The 23,921-nt window shown below is 34.1% G+C and overlaps 1 protein-coding gene and 1 long non-coding RNA gene across 2 annotated transcripts; both read right to left on the bottom strand.

The window, feature by feature from the left end:
• Positions 1-3,119: 3,119 nt before the first annotated feature.
• On the bottom strand, positions 3,120-5,424 carry LOC110698372. Its single transcript, XR_002506738.1, has 3 exons — positions 5,172-5,424; positions 4,448-4,570; positions 3,120-3,563 (listed from the first exon to the last, which is right to left on the bottom strand). It is a non-coding gene; the product is annotated as an uncharacterized LOC110698372 (long non-coding RNA).
• A 1,162-nt stretch (positions 5,425-6,586) lies between these two features.
• LOC110698371 (exocyst complex component EXO70A1-like) lies at positions 6,587-23,341 on the bottom strand. Its single transcript, XM_021875793.1, has 12 exons — positions 22,910-23,341; positions 22,727-22,822; positions 21,124-21,329; positions 19,892-20,131; positions 17,546-17,684; positions 17,255-17,467; positions 16,681-16,886; positions 12,413-12,613; positions 12,216-12,315; positions 8,676-8,785; positions 8,449-8,595; positions 6,587-6,878 (listed from the first exon to the last, which is right to left on the bottom strand). The coding sequence occupies exons 1-12, from the start codon at positions 23,090-23,092 to the stop codon at positions 6,761-6,763; spliced, it is 1,959 nt and encodes a 652-aa protein (XP_021731485.1). The 5' UTR covers positions 23,093-23,341; the 3' UTR covers positions 6,587-6,760.
• Positions 23,342-23,921: the final 580 nt, after the last annotated feature.

The raw sequence follows: 23,921 nt of genomic DNA, 5'->3' as shown, positions 1-23,921 counted from the left end.
GGAGTTTGGGACACTGCCGTGATTGTAATTCGTTTCCGGCTTAGGATTATACTGCTTATACTTCACTTGTGGAAATTGCTTGATTTTGCATGCTTTGTTGAGGTCAAAGTCTTGTGAAATTTCAAATATATAAATATATGGGGATCACCAATAGTACTAAAAATGGGAAGGGGCAAGGTTTTTGGACTATGTTGGTAATTAATGATTGGTTTAAAAAAAAATTAGCATGATTTTGCTGCTAATCTTGCCTTCTCATTGTTCTCTATTGATTCACACCTCTTGTGAAAAAATTTTATATGCGGATTGAGTTTGTTGCATCCTTCAGGGCACTGGCACTAATTTTTAATTATCATTTGGTTGTGATTTATTTTCTAGTCATGTATTGTTGTAGTAGATTCGTCAGGGGCAAGTCCAGTAGCATTTGATAGCTGATACCAAATATTTCACTTAAAATTGCATTCAGGGGCACTTGCATCTGGAACCATCTTAGTACCACCATCTTAAAGTGTTGGCCCCATTCTAATTTTGATCTGCTTAAAATGTAAAAAAGGACTTTGAAATTTGTCCTAAGTTCTATTGGTTGCTTTTACTCCTCTAGTTATTGTGAAGTTTCTACTTAGACAGACAATTTGAGCCAAGTATTTTATGGGTGTGTGATCTATAGGCAGCCTAGTAAAATTTTGCTTTTGTTGCTACTTTCCTACTAATACTGCTTATTCTCAGGATGGCAAAGTTGGTGTTCATGGAGACGTGTCTGCTTGCACCACAAGCTTGTCAGTGAATTCATTTACAAAAAAAGTAAGCTTGGTCATATTCTAATTGTATTACTGTTATGACGTACCTTCTAATTGGATGAACTAACGAGAGATGGACAAATCAAATTGTCTAAAACTGGAATTTTTTTGTCCAACCCTTATTCTCACATAATGTTCTTCTCAGTCAAATGCATGTATCAATGTAAGAAATGTACAATGTGGAGGTGGGGGAGGGTCCTTGTCCTGAACACATAGTTGACGACTAGTAATATAAATTTGACCTTGAATGGCTAAAAGTTTGCTAGTTTGTTTCCTTGAATAGATGAACTGTTTCTGTGTGATTTTTAGGTTCAACTTAAAGAGTACACATCTGACCACTTATGCTCTACATTTCTTAATCCTAGTGTATAGACCAAGTGGCTTCTGCTCCAGTTACTAATTATTTGCTTCAGTTTTATTAAAGTTGCAATTTAAGGGACATGTGTCTATTTAGTAATCTCAGGTCCTAATTAAATTCAATTTCAGGCCCTACCAGTGCGACTTCTCCCAGACTGCTGTTATCTCTAACCAGAATCCAAGTAAGTATCAAGGCTCCTCTACACATATTTCTATGTGCTAATTAATAATGACATGTTTTAAGTCCTGATTCAGAAAGGCCTAACCTGAAGATTCTCTATGATACGTAGATTGATCTAAGTCTTAGGCCTCATACTCTCATATTAACCGTCTTTTTTTTTTGCTAAACTGAAATATTAATGATTAAAACCGATTTAAGCTAGCTTAGTTTAGTTGTTAATCAAGACTAATTTTTTATCGATATACTAGTTTACTTGTCATACATTTGTAGCCAGCCTACCGATTAAAATTAATTTTTACTTGATAACTAAAAAATTTACAATTAACTCGAACAAGGCCTTAAACATGCTATCACATGTTAATTAATATTACGTTTTGCTCATCAAAGTGCGCTAAGTCATGCCTTTTAAATAGTTTGCTCATTTTTTAAATTAGCAACTATGTATTTGCTCATTTGACAAATGAACAACTAATTATTTGCTCATTTGTCAAGTGAGCAATTATTTTTTGCTCATTTGTCAAATGAGCAAAAAAATTTAATGCTCCTTTGTCAAATGAGCAAACTATTTAATGCTCATTTGTCAAATGAGCAATTAATTATTTGCTCATTTGACAAATGAGCAATTAATTTTTTGCTCATTTGTCAAATGAGCAAAAAAATTCAATGCTCCTTTGTCAAATGAGCAAACTATTTAATGCTCATTTTTCAAATGAGCAAACGAGTCTTGCTCATTTTGTCAAATTAATGCTCATTTGTGAGTGTGTTTGAATGTTTTAAATACGTTAGCCTACTAGCTCAAGGGTAGAGCATTGTGCAAATGCACAAAAGATGTGGGTTCGAATCCCACGTAGGTTCATTTATGTAATTTGGAGACATAAGTTTGTATGAGAGTTTAATTGTAACAAAGTTTATATAGTTATAAATCATTTCAAGTCATTTTTTTGCTCATATAATTAGTACGAATTTGATTTTTTTTTAATTAATTTTGTTTATAAAGATAACCTATGTAGGAATTGAACCTACATCCCCTATGCATTTGCAAAGTGCTCTACCAATTGAGCTAATAGGTTCACATATGACATGTTGCAAATTTAAAATCCAACTACATTGAAAATAGGAAATCTCACGGTTTTAGCTTTAATACGCGCCTCTCTTCTTGCCAATTTCCTCTCCCTGCTAGCCTTGTTCTTGGCACGTTTAGCCTCAAATTGGTCAGACAAGGTCTTCTCTCTAGTCTTCTAAGCCTTAGTCTTATGGATGCTCTCCATCAATACTCTCTTGTTTTGGACACATTACCTTTGACCTTCATGTACATGTCATGGTACATGTGCTTGTCAATCTTTGACTCTCGGTACTTACGAAGCAACCTCTTAAGAAATTTCATCCTCCTCATCCACAAAATCTTGGTTGGAAGCATAGCTTCCTTGGTACCCTTACGCTTACCTATAATAGACCAAAATTGACTTGTTGTTGCAGAGCAAGGAATTTGGTAGTCGCTTTAGACTTCCCTGTAACACCAAAATATATAGTTTGTAAGTCACCTCTTCCTCTCTTCACCTTCTTTGGCAAAGACGGCTATAATAAATTAGTAAAAGTTGGACATTACTACTCTACTTGTAATGCCTATTTGCTGAACCTCATTAACATCAATTTTTATCACCCAAGCCAGCATCATAGTTCCCTTATTGATAAAAATAAACAACTGTCAACTGATAAAATTTGTAAACAGGCAAGAGAAATGCATGACTAATTATGACTATGCACTTTACCGAATGCTCTAGGAAAATAAAAAAAAAAAACATAAATCAGCATTGATTACATCCAGAATTTCATATGCTCATAACTTTAGAACAAGGAACAAATGAGCTTGCCGCCTACCTGTATGATACAGATTAAAGTATTTGAAGTAACTCAGTAAAACAGGAAAAGGCAAGAGTCCGCAAGACAATAGTTAGTTCACAAAAAATATTTAAAGAAGAGTAAAGAACATGAGAAATAATCGTGATTAACTACCACCTAATAATATTGTGCAGCAAAGAAGTACTACCATAGATATAAGATTCTATTAATAAAAAAAGAAATACAACGGGTGAAACGCATGACAAATCAGAAAATGCATGCAGGCTGAGAGCCCCTAATTGATCATCTTGCTTCACATCACATGCTCCACAACTCTTTCTTCAAAGCCCATGACACAATGGTTGATGACTCTATACAGCACAAAGAGTTTCCTATTAGAATGAACACGTTTAAAATTAGAATTATAAGTTTACACAAGACATTTGTCAGCCATCCCTCAACTATTTGAAGTTTAAACTATGAGATCTAGCATAGAATAATCATGAAACTAGCCAAGACATCACACGGCAAACCAGAAGAAATATTAGACCAAGATTTAAAATTCGAAAATTTTGGAGTCACTTATAATCAGGGCAAGAAAGTCAGAGTCTCTTATCAAAATAATAATGAGGATCAGAATCACCACCAGACTACCAGAAGTCAGAGTCTCATATCAAAATAATAACGAAGATCAGAATCACCACCAGACTACCAGTAATCAATATGATTATATCTATCGAAGGTTCAAAGCTTCAAAAGAATAGAAATGGTAAGACATACCAGCCTAAAGAAAGCAAATTTCAGCAAACATGCATCTCTACAATTTTCTTTACATAATTGAGCAAGGAGTCTCACAAAGTCACAAATTAATGCTGCTTTCTTGTGGTTCCAATAAATAACTCATTTTTTTCCCCAAAACTCATAATTTGACAAAAAAGTTGCATCTACTATTCAACTATCCCTCCAATATTCCCTAAAATAGACCAAAATCTTGCTCAATATTGCACAGTTTCATAATATCAACAGCCTTAATACTTAGCTATCAACCAAATGATTCCCATTTTATCATGTAACAGGCAATACACAACAATTCACTAGAAAAATCACAAGCCACTATTGTTGAATGCTCTCCAAGTGATCATTAGTGTTTCCGGTAGTTAATCTACTTAATGTGAGGAGCTTCATACACATCAGCTACACATTAAGTCAATACACAAACCAACAAATTTAGACGGAAGAAAATTCTACAATTAACACATGTTAATGGTGCACATACCGTATCCTGAGTGACAACCCTTCCTCTTCGCCTTCATCATATGACGAGCACGAGACCTTGAATGAATCTTGGTAGGCTTCTTGATAATGAAACCATCTTTAACCAACTTTCTGACATTTTGACCTAAACAAATCAATTAAACATAAATTCCTATTCATTCATATCTTACAGTAAAAAAAAAAAAAAAAAAAAAAAAAAAAAAAAAAAAAAAAAAAAAACCTTATTACCGAAACAATCAACATAGTATAAACTTCAATTGCATAATGAAGCCACAAACTTTACAAAACCATTACAAGATCACAAAATCATCAAGGTAAATATAACAACATATAACTTATTCATAATACGAACTAAATCATTCAACTTGATCAATTAAATAATTTTTTCCAAAATTAAAACCAAAATTCGCAAATATATCGTCATTTGCAAATTCAAGTTTTTAGAATAAACACTAATGAAATCAATCAACAAATATAATTCACAAAAAATTACGATGTTTTCATAATACTTCCTACAATTCGATCAACATCAAACGATCACTATTTTCTAGAAAAATTCACATAAAAAAGCACTACATCAACTACCTTAAGAATTTATAGGGTTCTGATTTAGATAATCATTAGAAAAAGTAGAAAAACAATAAAATCTGACTATCAATTGAAAATAACTAAAACAAAAAGACAACTGAAGAAAATTGAAATCAAAGAAGAGAGAAAGAACGTACGAGAGTTAGCCATGGAGATTTCATTGCCTTCATTAGGATTAAGCCAAACCTTACCACGACCACACTTGAGAATATCGGCAGCGAGCTGCTTCTGAAGCTTCAAAGACAATGGAGAGGAGAGATGCGTGAGAAAATGGAGAGGAGGAGAGAGAAAGGAGAGGAGAGAGAACGCTAGAATGGAGATCTTAGCTGTTGAATTTCATATAATCTAACGGTTGGTATTGGTTCTCATATAGATGGTAGTTCTCACATAAAGGGTGGTTCTCACCGGATCCCGACCCTATATATATATATATATATATATATATATATATATATATATATATATATATATATATATATTAAACGCTTTTTAAATTGAACTACTTTTTTTTTTTCTAAAATCTTTATCTCACAAAGTAGTTTGGTCGTTATGATTTTTTTAGATATATAATTTTAAAACTTATATATAATTTTGAAATTTTTTTCCTAACTGTTTTGGAAAAAACCGAACTTGAATCTTTTGAATGATGTCAAGGCACGACCCATGCTCCATTGGAGTGTATGTTATGTCATGTTCGATCCATTTCGTAGGTTGCCTAACTAGCCTTTATGCTAGCCTAGACCATGCTCAACTCTACATGCTTGCCCATGTTAATCTTCTTGAAAAACATTTGATGTTTATCAAGAGATAAAGTTGTCTTTTTCTATCTATATTGAAGGATATTTGTGTATTTACGTGTATATAATTAATGTTTTTGAAAAAATCTCTAACGTATGCATAAATAATTAATGTTTGAAAAAAATCTCTAACATTATAGAGATATTTATTTTAGGTAGTATATTAAGCGTTGTGAAATTACTTTCTAATTATTTATTTAACAACTTATGTTTAAATCATATACTTAAACTTAATTTTAACATGTTAAAATTTTAGACTATGCAGACATTAAATATTGTTTATTTGTAGTGAATTATTCGTAAGAATAAACATAATAATGTGAAATCTTGTTGGATTATTTCATTCATATATTTTTCAAAAAAAAAAAACAAAAATTTATTGATGATTGGACACACTTAAGTTAATAGCGCGATTTGTGTGAGGCTGGCCACACTATGTGACCGCTTGTAAAAGAACAAAGTAACCCTTACAATACTGACTGAGTAACCCCCTGTAATAATGACCGAATAACTCTTATAACACTGACCAAGTAACTCATGTAACATTGATCAAGTAACTTCTATAACACTAAGAAAGTAACCCCCATGATAGCTAGCCACACGTTGTGGTCAGCCACATAAGAATTTGTTTTCAATTAAAAATATGCATTGAGGAACTAATGGGTTTTTTCTTTAGTTTTTGGTAACCTTTAGTAAATGAGACTTTTTCTGAAAAAAATAAATAAATAAATAAAATAAAAGAAGAGTACAACTTATTTCAGATTTTAAACCACTAAATTCACCCTTAGTAAGTCAGGAAACATGAGAAAAGATGCACCATTTCAACAAGTATATACACATTCAAAGTTATTTGTATGTTCTGCTGTTCCTCTGGCAATTTTACATGGAAGCCGAAAACCTTCTAACATAGAAATTTCTTTACATCATGACTATCTTTTTGGCTCATTTAAAGTCTTACCCTCAAAGAACTCACCCAACATTCTTTCCAAGTCTTCTGGTGTGTATCTTATGTATTTTGAAGGGTTCTTCCCACTCTCAACCAAAGGCCTGAATTGACATGAAACAAGGTTAATTTCAGTCCAATACTCAATTTAAAAAGCATACGTCAATATATCAACATCACCACACGTATATAACCATAGTTGTTTTCACGCCCAAGAAGGAAAAAAAAAAGGGCTAGAAAAAGAGCATGGAGTGCAGAAGCCCCAAAAATGTAGTGGAACCTTCTATTTGTTTATAATATAGAGCAACATAGATTACATCCCTTAATCTTCCAATTTTCCAATTAAAACCTCTTTGGATTCAAATAACTTGATTGGAAGTATCATAATATCACATATCCTGTCACCTATGTTCAGATTGGTTTTTTTGGTTTTAGAATCGTTTTTTCTCCTCCCCTTCAAACTACTTACTCCTCAACTCCCATCCAGCCCTCAGACTCTACTCTGGTCACCTTCCAGTCTCCATCACAACCTGCCACTTTGCTAGTAGTTTTCTTAATGAGCTTAATATTTGTGCGCACCACAGGTTGCATAGATCCCAACCTCCAGACCTTGCCAATGGCAAAATCCATACTGGGCAGTGGAGGGCTGGTGGTGGTTGAAGAAAGTCAAGATCTAACCAATACGATCTGGCAGCAACAAACTATGCAATCAACCAACCCCAATAATTCAAATGAGAGAGGCCAGCAGCAGAAAACAGTTGTAACAGTCACATATTAACTGATGTGAAATTACAACATATAAGACTACCTATGTCATCACAACTTCACAAGTTGCAGAAAGAAAGGAATTATAATCATATACTTCCTCCTTACTTTGAACCAACATCTCAACCCAAAATTCTCACAAACATAGCAGCACTCCAAGTATTATTAGAGTTACGCATCTAGTTAAGAGTACAAGCAACTTCCTGCTACAATATCAGAAACAAGAATGGCAAGCCCATGAAGAGCTGAATAATTTTCTGTTTGATATGCAGGTAGGAACTAGGAAGTGGCCCTTAGCCAACTCTGATTAGGAAAAGGCTTGGGCGCTTGGGGCTAAGCCTGAGGTGGGGACATGGGCAGAAGCCCAAGACTGAGATTAGTCCAAGCCTGATCCAGTTGATAGGTTCTCCCGAACAGATAAACTATGAATTTCAAATTACAACTAATGAAATTTACTGAGTACTGTCTCTTTCACTTCCGTTCTTTTTTTGTGATGTATTGGGCCATTGAATAGTCTTCTGGATCAAGACTGTAATCAAAGCAGCCTCTTTGCAATTGTATGGCGGAGGCTAAAAGAGCATTCTTTGTATATTGCTTGATAAGGCTTCTAATTCTGGCTCAGCTTAGCCACCTATATATCCGACCCTAGGCCAAATCATCACTGCAAATGGTGGAATATTCCTTTGATGGTATCACAAGGTATAATATTTTATCTGTAGGATACAATATAACCAAATGAAAAGAAGCCTTATCAAACAAAAGAAAGCTTCAGTCAACTTGTGTGATAAGTGTTACCAATTACCTACCCACCATGACATTTGCCGGGAATGGCTTGGAGATAAAGCACAAGGAAGATCCTCAGGGATAATTTACCAAGACATGGAATGAACAAGACACAAGAGCACATACCCAAAGCGTTTGACGAAGGATCGATATGCAGGGAGCAAGACTTCAGCAACTGCAAGTCTCAGAGATTCACGCAACTCTGTGTCAGGCACTGTCCACTGAGATTGTCTTTGATGAAGCTCCTCAAATTGCACATTGAATGTTTTTAGCCTGCAATCACAACTCCACTTAATCAAAACTTGTCAAATGCAAAAAGGCATATTTTGCAAGCAGTAAGATTATAGGCTAACCTGTCCTTGATTAATGCTCTTGATACTCCACTACTATTTCCTCCATCAGATGGAATTCCAGTCCCTCCCCCAGATGAAGTCAAACCCTGTGTGGAGAGAGATTGCAGAATCTACAAGCAGAAAATATATTCAGATACAGTGCATGGCTGCAAGGGAACATCAAAATTATGAAATTGCCAACCACAAAAGGCAACAGATTTCTTCAGTCAGATGACTGGTGGAACTGTCAGTGCAATCAAAATACTACTATACTAACACTACAGGATATTTTTTTTATCAAAAAAAAAAAAAAAAAAAAAAAAAAAAAAAAAAAAAAAAAAAACTATAGGATATTTTGCCTAGTTAGTTTGATTGTAATTTGCAAGGAAAGTCAAATGACAATGTCCACACCTCCACGGTAATGCTTCTCTACCTTTAAGCATGAAAAAAGGAGGCATTTTATTGAAAAATAAAATTACTCCTCACACAGTATCTTATTAATTGCATAAAAAATTATTGACATTGGACAATAGAGTAAATAATCCATAACACAAATGCACTAAGGGAAAATGCAAGAAGTAAATCATAATCACCTAGATAATATTATTTGAAAAAACTTTTGAATTAATGAATAGTTCTAAACATTTCCTAGCATGCAACAATTACCACAGTCATTGCACCACCACCAACACAGCTGCCCCCCCCCCCCCCCCCAACAGCACCTTATCATCACCACAGGTCATTGTATTTGATCAACCATAAGTTTTTTTCCAATACCTTAGCCAGCTGACTATATGAAAAAGTTACGAGTACTATGATCGGGGATATCACTTTGACATAGAATATTACAGAAATTAAAGTTGGGTAACTTGTAACATTTCATTCATTTGGGTTTTGATGGAGAAAACTATATTGTTTAGTTCACAAAAGAGGAAAAAAAAGTGAGTATATACAGGCACAAATGTCTTCTATTTTAATTTTCCTAGGTGTTTCAAAGGGAAAAGAAAACAACAGACTACTAAGTCGACCAAATGTGACTAGAGTACTTCCATGTAATTATATCGTTCATATTTTCATAGTTTACAAGTTTTTTGCTGAGTTTTCCTCTTCAAATTGTCAAAGACGCCATATTTAACAAGGGTAAGGGTTTGATCTTTTGGCACAGTGCAGGAAATCAAACCACAAATTTTAATTAAAACGGTTGTTGTTTAGGCCATAGAAGAAAATGTATCAAAGCTTTAACGACAACTCATTAAACTAAATTGAACTTTGAAAAAGCTTAAAGCACCACATACTTCCTCTGTTCTTTTTTAGATGACATATTTCTTTTATTATGTTTGCCAACACATAAGTTCAACAATTAGTTCCTCTAATCAATAAGTAAATATTGTAAGAAGTTGATATTTTGAAAATATACATTGAGAGGAACCTAACAAGATCCTCATGGCTATGTTTAATCTAATTATAAATCGCGAATCTTAATTAATGGAGAGTTTGTGAACAGTTCAAAAGTCAAAAAATGTCAACTATAAAATTAGGAAGTATGTTGGTAATGGTTAGTTGAAAGGACAACTCTAATTAATTCAATGTTACTCAAAATCAAACACTGGATAAGCTTTGCAAGGATGCTCTTTTATAAGAGATCGTTTCAACTAATTAACCTTCTAGAAATGGAGAGAAAGACTTCAAATTAGCATGAGTGTACAAAAGAAAATAGTTTATTATGAAAAAAAAATGAGTTTTTGTTTCTTCTTTAGAATTATTTGATGTACCTCTATGACATGAACTTTATGTGGTTCTCACCATAAGAATAGTTCTCATCATAAGCATGGTTCTAACATGAATCTAGGGATCACTCATGCTCTCGTTGAATTCCCTCTATTTCAAAGCTAACCAAATGTTGAGTACCACTCATCCATCTTTGCTATTATTACGATAGTTGACTGCAATTTCATGATGCAATATCACATCTACAAGCAACACTCACGCTAACTAATATGATTTATCTTCAGCCAAGGACAACTAGGCATATAGGGAAATCCTCGAACATATCAAAACCTAAATCAGCCAAGTTCCAACATCAGGAACTTTACAGGATCAACTTTTAGCACTGATAATGAATTCATTATATGGGGTAAAGCTATATTAGGAAAACCCATATAAAATTATTGCCACAGGTAATGAAACTCTCACATTCTGTTATTGCAAATTTTGCATGAAAAAAAACAAGGCCAGAAAAAAGTCAAACTTCCAAGATAATTTCTAATAAAATTTCTAAAATTAAATATCAAGTGAGTATTTTAAGGGCTGAGCCAGCTGGGTCTTTTCTTTTTTGAATAAAGGTCGGGCTTTTTTTATACTTTCCCAGTTCTTTTCAATTTGCAACCTTGGAAATTCTATACTATTTTCACAAACTACTATGACCATCTTTAGTGATTCAAACATCAAAACAAACATAGTCATGTGGAATTTTGTTAGATTCGACTTGAATTTTATATTCAAAATATTAACTTCATATAATTTTTATTAAAGTATAATTAAAGATATTAATGATACAAAATGTGCATTGGCAAGCGTAAAACCAAAACGTTGCTACTTATTGAGGGGTATTTTTTTAAGGGTGGGTTACTTTTATAAAGGGTTAGCTGTTTGTTTGCCTTAAACAAATTATAAAGGATCCTAAGTCATACTTGGGAACAAAATTTTTAACCCCTAAGACATTGAATTTTTAACCCCTAAGTCATAATTGGGAACATTGAATATTTAATTTTATTTTTTAGCCCACTAATGTTTTATGAAATGTATTGTTTTCCTTTGCTAACTCCGCCAAAAACCACCCGCTGCCAGTCCCAAGTCGGACAAAGTAGGGTTACGGTAGGCCAGTAATAGTGTAAAACTTTGTCACATCGCTAGACATGAGCCACAAAGATTAGACTTGAGAGTAGTACTAGGATGGGTGACACCCTGGGAAATCCTCGTGTTGGTTCATGTTGCCAACCCCACTTGTGGGATTAAGGCGTTCAAGTAGAAGAAGAAGAGGAGGAGGAGAAGAAGAAGATTGTTTTCCTTTGCTAAAGTTTTCTCAAACCTTTATGTTTTTTTATTCCAATGTTTTAACCACTCTTTTAAAACTTTCTTGAATTTTATTCTTGGTTCTCTTTTAAAACTCCCTTAATTTTTATTAATTGCTCTTTCTTTTACTCACTTTACTCACCTTTTTTTAAACTCTTTCAAATGATTATTGTGTTATGTCCTTTTCTTTATATCATACGATTCCTTATGACAATTCATGTTACCCGACCCCAAAATCATTTTGGGACTAAGGCTTTGTTGTTGTTGTTGTATCATCAAATCTCCTCCAATGATTTAGTTCATTGAATATTCCCTTTTATTTTTACACACGGTTTCTCTTTTTAAATTCATCATAAAAATGACAAACCATTATCCAGCTAACAAGCCAACAGATAAATGATTTCTTAACTGACGAAAAAACAATGATTGAAAGACACAGCAATCACATTCCAAAAGCCTTGACTGCAAGATGTCTCAGTGAGAACCTACCTTAGCCCATGCAATCCTCTTATATTGATTCGCATGCTGCTGAACAACTCTTCTATGTCTTTGCACCCAATCATCACCCAATAGATCTTTTGCCTCAGATCTGAAACGCAAGATGATTCGATCAATAGAGTTTCCACCATACTAAGCTAATACAAATTTTAAAGGCTTAACTAAATAGATCTTCTGAGATGACATACCTGCGTACAGATCTTACAATGTAGTGAATATTATTCATTAGAAACAAGTGGGTCAAAGCAGGATCTCTGTATTGTTTGGACTTCCCATCAAGATTGGTTTGAAGAGCCTGCATTATCCGCATAGTCACACTGGCAAGCTGAGAATTTGCATCTTCTGCCTTCTCAAACTCCTGGAATAGTTGCTTCAAGGTTGACTGGTAGCTACATGAAATCAAATATACAAAGCTTAGACCAGATTTACAGCAGGTGCATCTCATCTTAACAGGCAACAGAATAGCACAAGTTTTTGTAATGGTCTAAATATAATTAGTTTCCATCTAGCTACTTATATTATCTAAAATTTGATCAGATTTCAAGGAATATTGAACACTCAAAGCATCAAAGAGCTGCAGATATGGCAACTTTTAGATTACTCCATTCCATCACAGCAAGCTTTAGAGTCTTAGATAGACTGCAGTATATTTGATATATCGACAGTCTAACTACAAACCAGGAGTAGGAAACCAAGATACATATAACAAAAACATTGTGTTTCCCAATGAACAGATACAAAATCAGGTGTCTGACTTGAAGGTGTAAGGCATAAAATGAAAATCTTGACTGAATGGTGATATACAACAAGAAAAGTCAAACCAGATTTTTAGGCACTCTTTGCAATTATTAACAAAGCTTTGATCATAATAACATTACCACCTCTTAGCTTTTGAGCAAAATTGAGAACCAAAGTACCAAACACATCACATAAGTAATGGTTTTAGTTGCACGTCTTCTAAATGACTTACAACAACAAGGTAATATGTAGAAATTTCATAGATGGGGAACTAAGTAAGAGTAGTGAACAGATTTTACAATACTTCAAGATCTCAGCATAGTTAACAAACAGCATCCTTTTTTTTTTTTTTTGTTCTTTGAATTTTTTTTTCCTTCTCTTGCATTTAGTAATTAGGTATGGACTGAGCTTGGTGCTAGATTCCTTCAAAGTTTTTACAGAGACAATGCTCAAGAGGCTAGAAATAAATTTCCCAGTGTGTGTTGATAATAGGTTATCTTGGAATAAAAACTAGGAAGTTTTGTCAAAAACCTCCTTATAAATCAATTTTTTTGTCAAAAACCTCCTAATTTTTTTGTAAGAACATACCTTACACAAAAATTTTTTTGCGACATCATACCTTATGTCGGAAAATGAGGTTTGACCCGGTTTTCCGACGTTGACTACACCACGTGCTCGCTCAATACCACTCCCTTTCATTTTTCCCCCTTTTTCCCTCCATTTACCCTTTCTCTCTCCTCTATTCTTCCCCCTCTTTCGAATCACTCTCAATTGAGGGCAACGAGCTCCATTCTTTTTGGCGAAATTGTGCAAGGGACTTTAATAATTAAGCCAGGTAAGTGACGAAATTTGTTAAATTATTTATTTAATTCCCCCAAACGAAAAAATCACGGACACCCACGAATTACCCCTCAATTCGTTAAACCCAATTCCTACTCGTTCTCTTCCTTCATCTTTCGAAGCAAAACCCTCAATTCTTGAAGTGGGTCTTACTGAAATCCAAAAAACCTTCTTCCCCAAAAAAGCGAAGTTCTCTCTTTCTGAAAAGGGTGGTATGACTGATAAATCTCTCCAAGGTTCTGGAAATTTTGCTAAAATTGAACAATCAGGTGTTAATTCCAAGGAACTGTTGAATCTTGATGGAAAGGATGAACTTCCTCAATCAGAATTGCGGGATATTGACAAGGGTTCTGATGAATTTATAGGAATGAAAGATGAAAATTCCTCGGAAAATTAATCTAGTGAGGTTGTGCAATTGAATTGGAATCTGCAAAAAAGGGGGAGAATTTTAATGGGATTTTGCAGAAATTGGTAAATGGTGAAGATTCAACAAGTTCATTGAAGTTGAGATGATTGATGGAACTTTGCTTCCTGGGGTTGGTGTTCCATTCAGTAATGATGTTCTCACTTCTTAGGGAAGAACAGAGGAGAGAGTGTAATTGGAGGGGAAAGGGGGAAAAAAATGAAAGGGGGTGGTATTGAGTAAGCGCGTGACAAGCACATGGTGTAGTCAACGTCGGAAAACAGGGTCAAACCCCATTTTCCAGCATAAGGTATGATGTCGCAAAAAGAAATTTGTTTAAGGTATGTTCTTACCAAAATAAAAAATTATAAGGAGGATATTGACAAAAAGAGTGATTTATAAGGAGGTTTCTGACAAAATTTCCTAAAAACTAAAATTTGAACTTAGAAGAACTTTTCATTCCCAGAAATGAGAAGAAAAAAAAAAAAAAGCCTGTAGAGTAAAGAGAAGGCCAGGAATAAATTGCTACATAACAGCCATGAAAAAGTTGAGAGGTTATTCAATTGCATGGTTTCGATAATTCAACAGGTACCCTATGGTTTCAAATATACACCAGGTGCCCTTAAGATTCCAAAGATTGACATGGTAATCCCCTTACAACTAACAGGATGTAAAATCCTATCAAATAAAACCCCAACAATTACTCATCCTTAAACTATCCTTGTAGATTGGCTTCTCTTCCTGTTCATCAATTGTTTTTGGTGGCTTACAAATTTGGCTTCTCCTTGGATCTGGTTATTTAGCTTAATTTTAACATAACTCTCACATGACAACAGTCATCAAGCTTGTCACTGAAGTAACACTGATTAATCATTTGAGCCAAAAATTAGTGTTGTTCCTCAGCCAACGTGTTAGCTCAGAATAATTTCTTTTCTACCATACAAAGGCTATGAGCCAAATTTGATGGCCAAAACTCCACATTTCAGTCCAACATTTATTCAAAAACAGAGCTCAGATCCCACGAGTTAATATATAAGTAGTGTTCCTAAGAGTTTTCATGTACTTTCTAATATTCATTTAGGAATCTTCAATTTGGTTTGAGGTGATACACTTATAAAAGACCACACAAAACAAATATCAAGCAAAAAGGAATCAGTTTATTTCCCTTTGATGCCCAAAAGTCCAAGCCAAAAGTAACACAGCTAAGAATGAAGTAAAACCATTCAAGAACAAATCTTGGGCCATAATTGTTGAATTTACATAACAAAGGCCAAACAGAAAAGTTACAAAGTCAATTATGTCAGTATAGCAGCTACTAATCCTAAATTAAGTAGAAATACAATTACTTATCTCCATCATCACCATAAAAGCCACCATGAATGAATGTCCAGGCAAGAATACGGTATTTAAATATGTCACCAGCAATCACATGAAGGACATACTATTCTATCAATCTGTTGTTTCTAACAATCTAACTGCTGAGTGCTGATTATGACAATAATGAACAAATCATAAAATGGCTGATGCTGAAAGGTTTTCATTGGACTCATAATTCCTGTGTCATATGTAATCTGTACATTTAATTTTTAACTTTTCAATAGACAATACAGCCTGGTATGTTAGGTAGTTGATCAAAGTTTGACCAATTGATTATCAATAGTTCTTCAATTTTGTCAGTCAATTGCATACTCTTCATCTCAATATCTGACATAAATGATGGAGACATCATATCCATTAAGTTTATTCAGATTTGAATTCTCATGTTTTAGATGGTTTATGATAAAAAGATGGGGGGAAAATTCAAAATTTTGAAGCTTGACAAGCAGAGAACTAGCATTGCCACCTTGTTGGATGTAAGAGGTTGTGCTAAAAAGCTGTAGGAGGAGCTTTCAATCATTGAGGAGCAAATCAAACTATTAGACAATGGAGTACAAACCCAAAATTATAAAAAGGCTCTCCACACACACTGACTAATGAATACCCATTCTTATATAGCAATATTAATAAAATAAGGTAGAGTGAAAATTTTATGTCACTTTCAGTGAAACATATTCTCCCTTCATACCTTTAAGTTGGTTAAGGACTCCACTTTGGTCCATTCCTTAAGTCAGTCCCACCCGCAAACACAATATTGCTTTTTCCACCTTATGCTGCTTGTAACAATCTCTTTCTTAATATTTCTTACACAAATCCCATCTACAACTCTTACATAAATCCCACTTACAACAATTTATTTCATATTTTTTTCTCTCTTAAGTGCGTATGTCAAATGTCAGTGTGTGTGTGTGTGTGTGTGTGTGTGTGTGTGTGTGTGTGTGTGTGTGTGTGTGTGTGCTATATATGTTTATGTATGCACTTAAGAGAGAGAGAGTCTTATCAAAGATTAAACCTAAAGAATCCAGATAACATTGGCTTCAGAGAAAGATTGCATCAGAAAACAGTAGAAAATTGCAGAAATATAACAGATGATCTTACTCGAACAAAAATTTCACGTAATTGATCACGTAGCTTGTCAGGGGATGGACAGTTCCATCAGAAACTGCAGTTTTTGTTGCATCCTTCTCAACAGCTTCTTCAAAATCACCAAAAGTTTCTTGCGCAGTCTGTGCAAGGCGCTTTGTCAGACCAAAAGCAGATTCTCTCATTTCTGCGCAAGTTTTACCACTGAAAAGTAATTCAATCTGCAATGCAAGTGAAAGAATAAGCCTTCAGAATTTGGAAAGAAAATCTGTAAAGCCTAATCAATCTACATTTTGCGCAACGATATGAAAGAAGTCCAATGGGCAGTGCTTTATCAATTATGCTAATGTAAACAACTTCAACAAAATGACATAGTCTTCATGATAGGAGTGCAAGTTTTTTTTCACCCAAGTGTTACAATTTAGTCGCATTGTATTGACTTAAAACAACAATATAAGACCTGAGTGCATGTGCAAGTGTGAAACTAAACATTTGGTATGGGGTTGGAACTCTGTCAGATATACTTATCTCCAAGTACTAACATTAACACTAATACATCAGCTACAGAATTGTCCCAAGTATTAAATACCTCTGAATGCAATTCTCGCATTATTTCATACATGTCAAGCAGCACAAACAGTTTTTCTGGGGACCTCTTGCTCTTGGCTATAGCATCTCCGAAACTAAGTAACAGTTCAACACTACTTGTGGTAACATCAGAAAAACATTGATCCCTCAGGGAATCAATGCCTTCAAACATCTGATCACAAACTTTTCTTTCACCAGCGAAAAGAAGTTTAACCTGTTGGCAATAAGAAGATGATTACACAGTTATACATCTCACATGCTGAAAACACCAAATCCAGAAATTAATTCTTACAGCAATGCGCATGAAATGGATCCAATTCCCAATCTTAGCCTCCAAAACCTCCCACTGCATTTTCTGAACATCTTCTTTGCTAAGCTTTTCCACACCCAATTTACGCAGGCTTTGCTCTAAGACTGAGGCACGGGTATCCCTGAAAAGAAATTTGCGATCAACTGTTATCAGACTATAGTTTATAAAGTTCAGAACAATGTCAAAAACCTTCACAACATACATGGAACGCAAGGTGTTACTTGCGTTGTCTAAGTCTGCAGGACTCAGGGTAGTTCATGCATATCACAAGCAGTGGATGGGTGACAGGTATGCAATGAACACATTTAAGCAGGTACAGAAATAAGGGACCCCAGAACTTGCCCCAACTCAATAACTATACTTATTTCACTATGAGATATATTTAGCCAATTTAGGTGTTGTATCTTACACTGAGGAACCCATAGGATCCTGCAACACAAATTTGTCTGTAGGAGTTGGAAGCAATAGAGTGTTTCCTCGGTTATTATTTTATTCATGATATTGCCATTTGACCTGTGCAATGCACGGGTTGTTGAATCATATATATATTATAGAGAAAAATGAAAAGGTAGAGAGGAATTGAAAGAGTGAACATTAAACTATACTCGAATAAAGATAAAAAATCATGAGGAATGTGAAAAGAAAAACATCATTATTAGATACATATAAAAGTGTGAAGGATATAACTATGTTTTAAGAAAAATTTAAAGAGAGAGAGAGAGAGAGAAGAAAGATTAAAGGTAGATGATACAAGTGGCACTAATGGTTTTAGTTTTCATAAACTAGGTATAGATATCTTTCTCATAATCTTATCATCAATTAGCCTAGTCTTGAGTCTCTTAACAATTGTTGGGTTGGATATTTTCCAAGATATTGCAATTGCCTAGAACTTTATATGGCAAGTGCCAAAACCTATTGCCTATAGGAACTACATGTGTGATTTTTCCTGTATACACTCATCTGCTCGGGCTGATACAATTCCATAATTTTGTGTATATCCTTGCTCTTGAGTTTAGTCTATTTAAAAACATTCCAACTTTATTTACTCAAAAATTCTACGGATCTATGTATTTTTTCAAGTAAGCTAAACAGATACTTAATGAGCTTGAATGACCAAAAACTTAAAAAACTATGTTTATCAATTTTTCAATTATACCTAATTGATTGTGGGATTCAACATCGGTATTCACACATATACTAGATTTTAAGCCAAAATCTAGCAAAATTTTCATTGTATGGAAACTACGTAGACAATTTTGTCTTGACAATAGTGGGAATTTGAAAGGCATATGGTAGAGATGACTTGGAGTATGGAAAAGCAACCCAAAAGTTGGTTCTCACCTAGATTACAAATCCTATCATAACCTCTTTTTCTTTCAAACTTTAAGATATTGCCAAGTGTCAAAGCCTCATCTATGAGCTGACGATCAACATTTGGGAAAAAGAGCCAGGGGAAAGCAGTTGGCAGCTTAGCACATCTAATAGGCTGCCAAACAACCTAGAAAAATAGACCCTCAATGTTATCCAAATTACCCCATCCAAACCAATATTGTATCCAAAACCTAACCAACCTAAATCTTGAATATGAAAATTTTGAATTGAATTTTTGTCATGAACTAACAATAGATCCAAGTATGACCTAAAGAGAATTGAAAATGAAGGAACGATTTCACCAGGATAAGACCTAAATAAAACCCAATCCAAAAATTTCCATTTGCAGCCTCTAAAACCTGCTATATCTTTGAAGCAAAATCTGAACTTTCCTGCTTAATCTATATTAACCATGCTTATGAAGAGCCCATTAGGCTTTAAAAGTGGGAATGGCATTGAGAAGATAGATAAGACTCGATGAAAAACATTAGATGAATATAGAAACAAAGCCATATGACAGTAGTTATAGCACTATCCTATTGCCCCTTGTGCATCTGGATAAATGAATTAGTTATACAAAAACAAAAAGGATAATCTTATGAGAGACATTCGTAACATCCTAAAAATGCTCCAGCATAATATATAAAAATCTAGTGTTGAATCTTATATATAACCCTTAAAGTCTTGAACAGGATTTAAGATACTACCTGCTGTTATTACATGACATCCCAATCCCTCCCCTCCTCTTCCCCAGGCCCTCCAAAAGAACAAGTAAATTGAATTTCAGCATTGCAAGGATGGATAACTAGCATTACATATATAAAGCATGCAATCTAGGCTACTGAAAGACAAGATTTAAAATTATTCTAGCCAAACTTAATAAATAGATGACCGATCACTCATTTAAGACATGGCATATGGAAATTTAGTGTGCATTAGCATAAATAGATACACCACCTGTAAATTTTGAGTACTTGCTGATGATGCCCTGCCTGAACCATTTGCTGAGCTAAGTTATGCAGCAAAGGAAGTATTCGCGGAGGTATAAGAGCAGGTGGTGTGTAGACAGCATTCTCTGAAGTTTTAGAATCACCATGATTTTTGGTACTGGGATCAGCCTGATCTCCATGAGAGCCAGAGGAAGGTCGCATCGAATTAGGGAGGCATTCAAAAAGGCGATCTGGTTCAACAGGCTTACTGATATCCTCGCATCACACAGAAAAAGATCAATAAAATATGAGGAGATATCAACACTGTAATGGACACAGCTTATTACAAATTAAAGTAAATATCAAACACATCAAATTTCTATATAGAACATGCGAAAACAAGATTTGTTGATTATATGTAAGGAAGAATACAAGTCAACACTCTCAGGTCTAGAAGGCAGCCAAAAATGAGAATTCGGCTTAGAAAAGATGAAGTGGGAAAGGGTTGGGGGGGAGGAACTGCAATGATTTTACGCCATATGAGCTTGGCTAATACGTTTTACTCCAGTCATTCCTGCTTCCTTAACCTTACCACAGACATGCCGGGTATATTACAAAAGTACCATACGCCTTAGTATTGTAGCTGTTGCTCAATGCAATGCAAATGTCCATAAAAATCCAAACTCTAAGATGCAATTGTCCTCCAGATTCGAATACCCCCTTCCCCACTTGTCAGAAAGTTGAAATTTTCCAAACATAAATAAAATCTTTTCCTTGATTTGTAGATTTTATATTCATATAATTTACAATCCTCTTTCTTCTGATACAACCAGACCTTGAGAATACGATATAGTTTCTAGTGAATATTAGCTAGATGTTTTCAATATGCTCTTGTTATTGTGTAGAAATTTCCGGCTTCTTCTTCACCATACACATCTTAACAGTACATTGTACCTCTAGATCACTGTAACTTTTCCCTTTTTTCCCTTAATAGGATCTATCTGTTCAGCGCAGGAAAAGCAGGGCAAATAAACTAAACATCTCAAGCATTGACACATGTTCTCCTACACAATTATGAAAGGAGATGTAGATTTAATTCAAATCACTGAAGTGTAAATGTTTTATGCTATCAGAGTTCAAGATGAAGGCACAGTAATTAAATTTTTAAAAAAAAAAAACAAAAAGGCTTTACACCAAAACAAACACAATGAAGGAGCAACCTTATTTTTTTTTATTTAACTTAATTGTAAATTCACGCACCTGTACAATGATAGCAGTTGTTTGAACTCCTCCTCCAGCTTAAGAACTGCCTTACCCAGTAAACTGTTTACATGGTTGGCCACCCCCTCATTATTCCTAAAGCCTTTGCAATTACCAAAAAATCGAATGATGCCTCTTAGTTGATCAATTGCTTCCAAATAACTTTCCAAATCTTCATGTGGCCCCTTTAGTACTTTGGCTTCAGCCTACAAGTCAAACCCATGGTTCATAAAGCTACTCTATTGTCATAAAAAGAAGAGAAAAGACACAAAGATGGAAGGGAGTTACAAGTATGTCAGGTATATTAACCTAGAGACGTAACACATGCACATAGCCGACACCTAACAGCTCTTTCTATGCTTTTCGTTTTTTTTATCCCTTTTTTTTTTTTTTTTTTTGTGTGTTGATAAGAGTAGGCTGGAGGAATCGATAAAGCTTATTGCAACTTCAAATAATACAGGAAAATCAGCAAATTAGCACTATGATGTATGTCATCACCACGTGATCACAATTTTATGACGAGCCTCTACACCAGGTAAATAACCCTTGAAACAATCAATTTAAATCCAAAATTCTCCCAAAAAATCAAATTAATACCAAGATTATGAAGAAATAACATATAAAAAAGGTAATTCTGGTTTTGAATACGTTAAATATATCAAATTTTGCAAACAACCCTATCACTTAATGGAATAAGTCTAAGTAGTGGCAAAAACTTAAATTTCTGGGACTTATTATGTAGGTATTTATATTACAAAAAATAAAAAGATGGTTTTCATTGGCCAATTAGAATGTGACCCTTCACTAACAACAGATTGATTAAGTGGTTATGGTCCTAAGCAAACTGACACATAAAAGCAACCATGAGTGGATCTAAGCAATTTTAAAATTTGGGTAGTGAGCACAATATACCTTTATATCCAGTTCTATTATTCTAGTGCTACAGTAATCAAACCAAAAAATTATGTGTTCATTAGGCCCTTTTTGTAATAATTAATAGAAACTATTGCCCTAACGTAATACTCCCTCTGTTTTTCATTTAAGTGCCCCAAAGGCACATATGTCAAATCTAAACTTCGACTAATAATACCTTTAACTATCGGTAAGTATAAATTATTAAAACTTGATATTCGAAAACTACACATTGAGACGATTCCAAAACAAACTAGCATCATGAAATATACTCCTGTGCAACTTTGAAAGTTATTGAAGATCATATGAACTAATTCTCAAAATAATTGGCCCACGAAGCTTAATTGCCATGGCCAACCACTAAAGTTGGTAAAATAATATTCTCTAATTTACCTAGTTTGTTCTCACAACATATCATCCTTGTTCATAAGTAGCAAACAACAAGAGTCCAGAATTCGGTCTCAAGTGTCAAGGCACCCTCAACCATTACCTTCATAAATGTCAATGATACCGAAAAAGCTATATCGACTTTAAGATCATTTCGCAACCAAATATTTGTTTCACTAATTCACTATAGTCATCCAATAGCCTATATATATCGGATCAAACTGTACTAAATTCCCAAAAAAATGCAACAACAAAATTAACTAAAAAAGGGGGCAAAATTAAACAAAATGATCACACAACTAACCTCACGACTAAGGTCAAATTGAGCCAAGATCACTTCAGCAGACTTCAAAGTCCGGTCAATATTTTCAGTAGCTCTTCGAATTGAATGTGTCCGAATCTGAAAAACTCAATCAAATTACAAGATTAACCACAAAAATCAAAACCCCTTACACAAAATTCAAATTACATAGAAAAAGAGGTAAACCTGGGTAGGACGCATGGCGGTTTCGAGGGCGGAAAGACGGTGATCGAAAGACCCCAAAATTGAAACAATATTATCAGTGATTGTTTGACTCTTTTGAAGTGATTCCCGCATTAAAGCTGCTTTAGAGCTTAAAGTATCCATTGATACTGCTCCTCCTGCAACTGGGTGCATTGGCAACCCCATTTTTACTGCTTTCTTCTGCAATTTGAATTGGATGAGAGAGAAAGAAAGAGATTTCTGGGTAATTCTGGGGATTTGATTTCAGATGGAATTGAATTGAATTGAATTGGTTTGAATTGAATTGAATTTGAGTTTTTGAGTGCTGTTGTTGGTTGACGCTTTTTGAAGAAGAAACTACTGCTGCTGCTACCTGTTTGTTTGTTGTATTGCTTAGACAGGATGTATTCTCGGTGCTCGTTTATTTTTCTTCCATACGACTTTTGTTTACTTTTTATTTTCACACTAGACTCGCCTTGTTTTAAAAAAATTGCAAGTTTATCTCCTTAATAAATAAAATATTTTTATCAACGACAAAAATGTAAATAAATTAACAATTTTTTATCATATATTGGTGTTTTTATTTATTTACCAAAATGTTATAATGTTGACTAGACAAAATAGCAAAAATGTAAATAAACCAACCACTATTTGGTCATATATGGTACCAGTGTTTTTGATTTATTTACTAAAATGTCATGATGACTAGACAAAATTGTTGATTTATTTACGATTTTGCCACTTGATACACAAAATTTGTTTATCAAGGAGATAAAGTGGGACTTTCTTCTTGTTTTAATAGAAAAATAATTTATTTAGAAAAATGATTAATTTAGGTCCTGTTCACTTTATTTTATTTTTCTGAACTGAAATTATTATTACTAAAATGAGATTATTTTTATTGAACTGAAATTATTTTTGCTGAATTGAAATTAATTTTACTATTATTCACTGTTATATTTTTTTTTTTCTTTAAAGTTACTGATTTTTACTAATTATTTTTACTTAACGAAAC

This window comes from Chenopodium quinoa, unplaced genomic scaffold (assembly GCF_001683475.1).
Source record: "Chenopodium quinoa cultivar QQ74 unplaced genomic scaffold, ASM168347v1, whole genome shotgun sequence".
NCBI lineage: Eukaryota > Viridiplantae > Streptophyta > Magnoliopsida > Caryophyllales > Amaranthaceae > Chenopodium > Chenopodium quinoa.
Note: the sequence above shows the minus strand (reverse complement) of the source record. Positions and strands in the feature narration are given on the sequence as shown.

What these genes read in the sequence shown, in the direction of transcription:
- LOC110698371 (XM_021875793.1), bottom strand. Translation starts at nt 23,092, where the DNA reads ATGGGGTTGCCAATGCACCCAGTTGCAGGAGGAGCAGTATCAATGGAT. An exon ending in CAAGTACTCAAAATTTACAG is followed by an intron (nt 17,685 to 19,891) that starts GTGGTGTATCTA and finishes ATTTCTTTTCAG; the next exon opens with GGATACCCGTGCCTCAGTCT. An exon ending in TCCTTCGTCAAACGCTTTGG is followed by an intron (nt 6,879 to 8,448) that starts GTATGTGCTCTT and finishes ATGTCAATTCAG; the next exon opens with GCCTTTGGTTGAGAGTGGGA.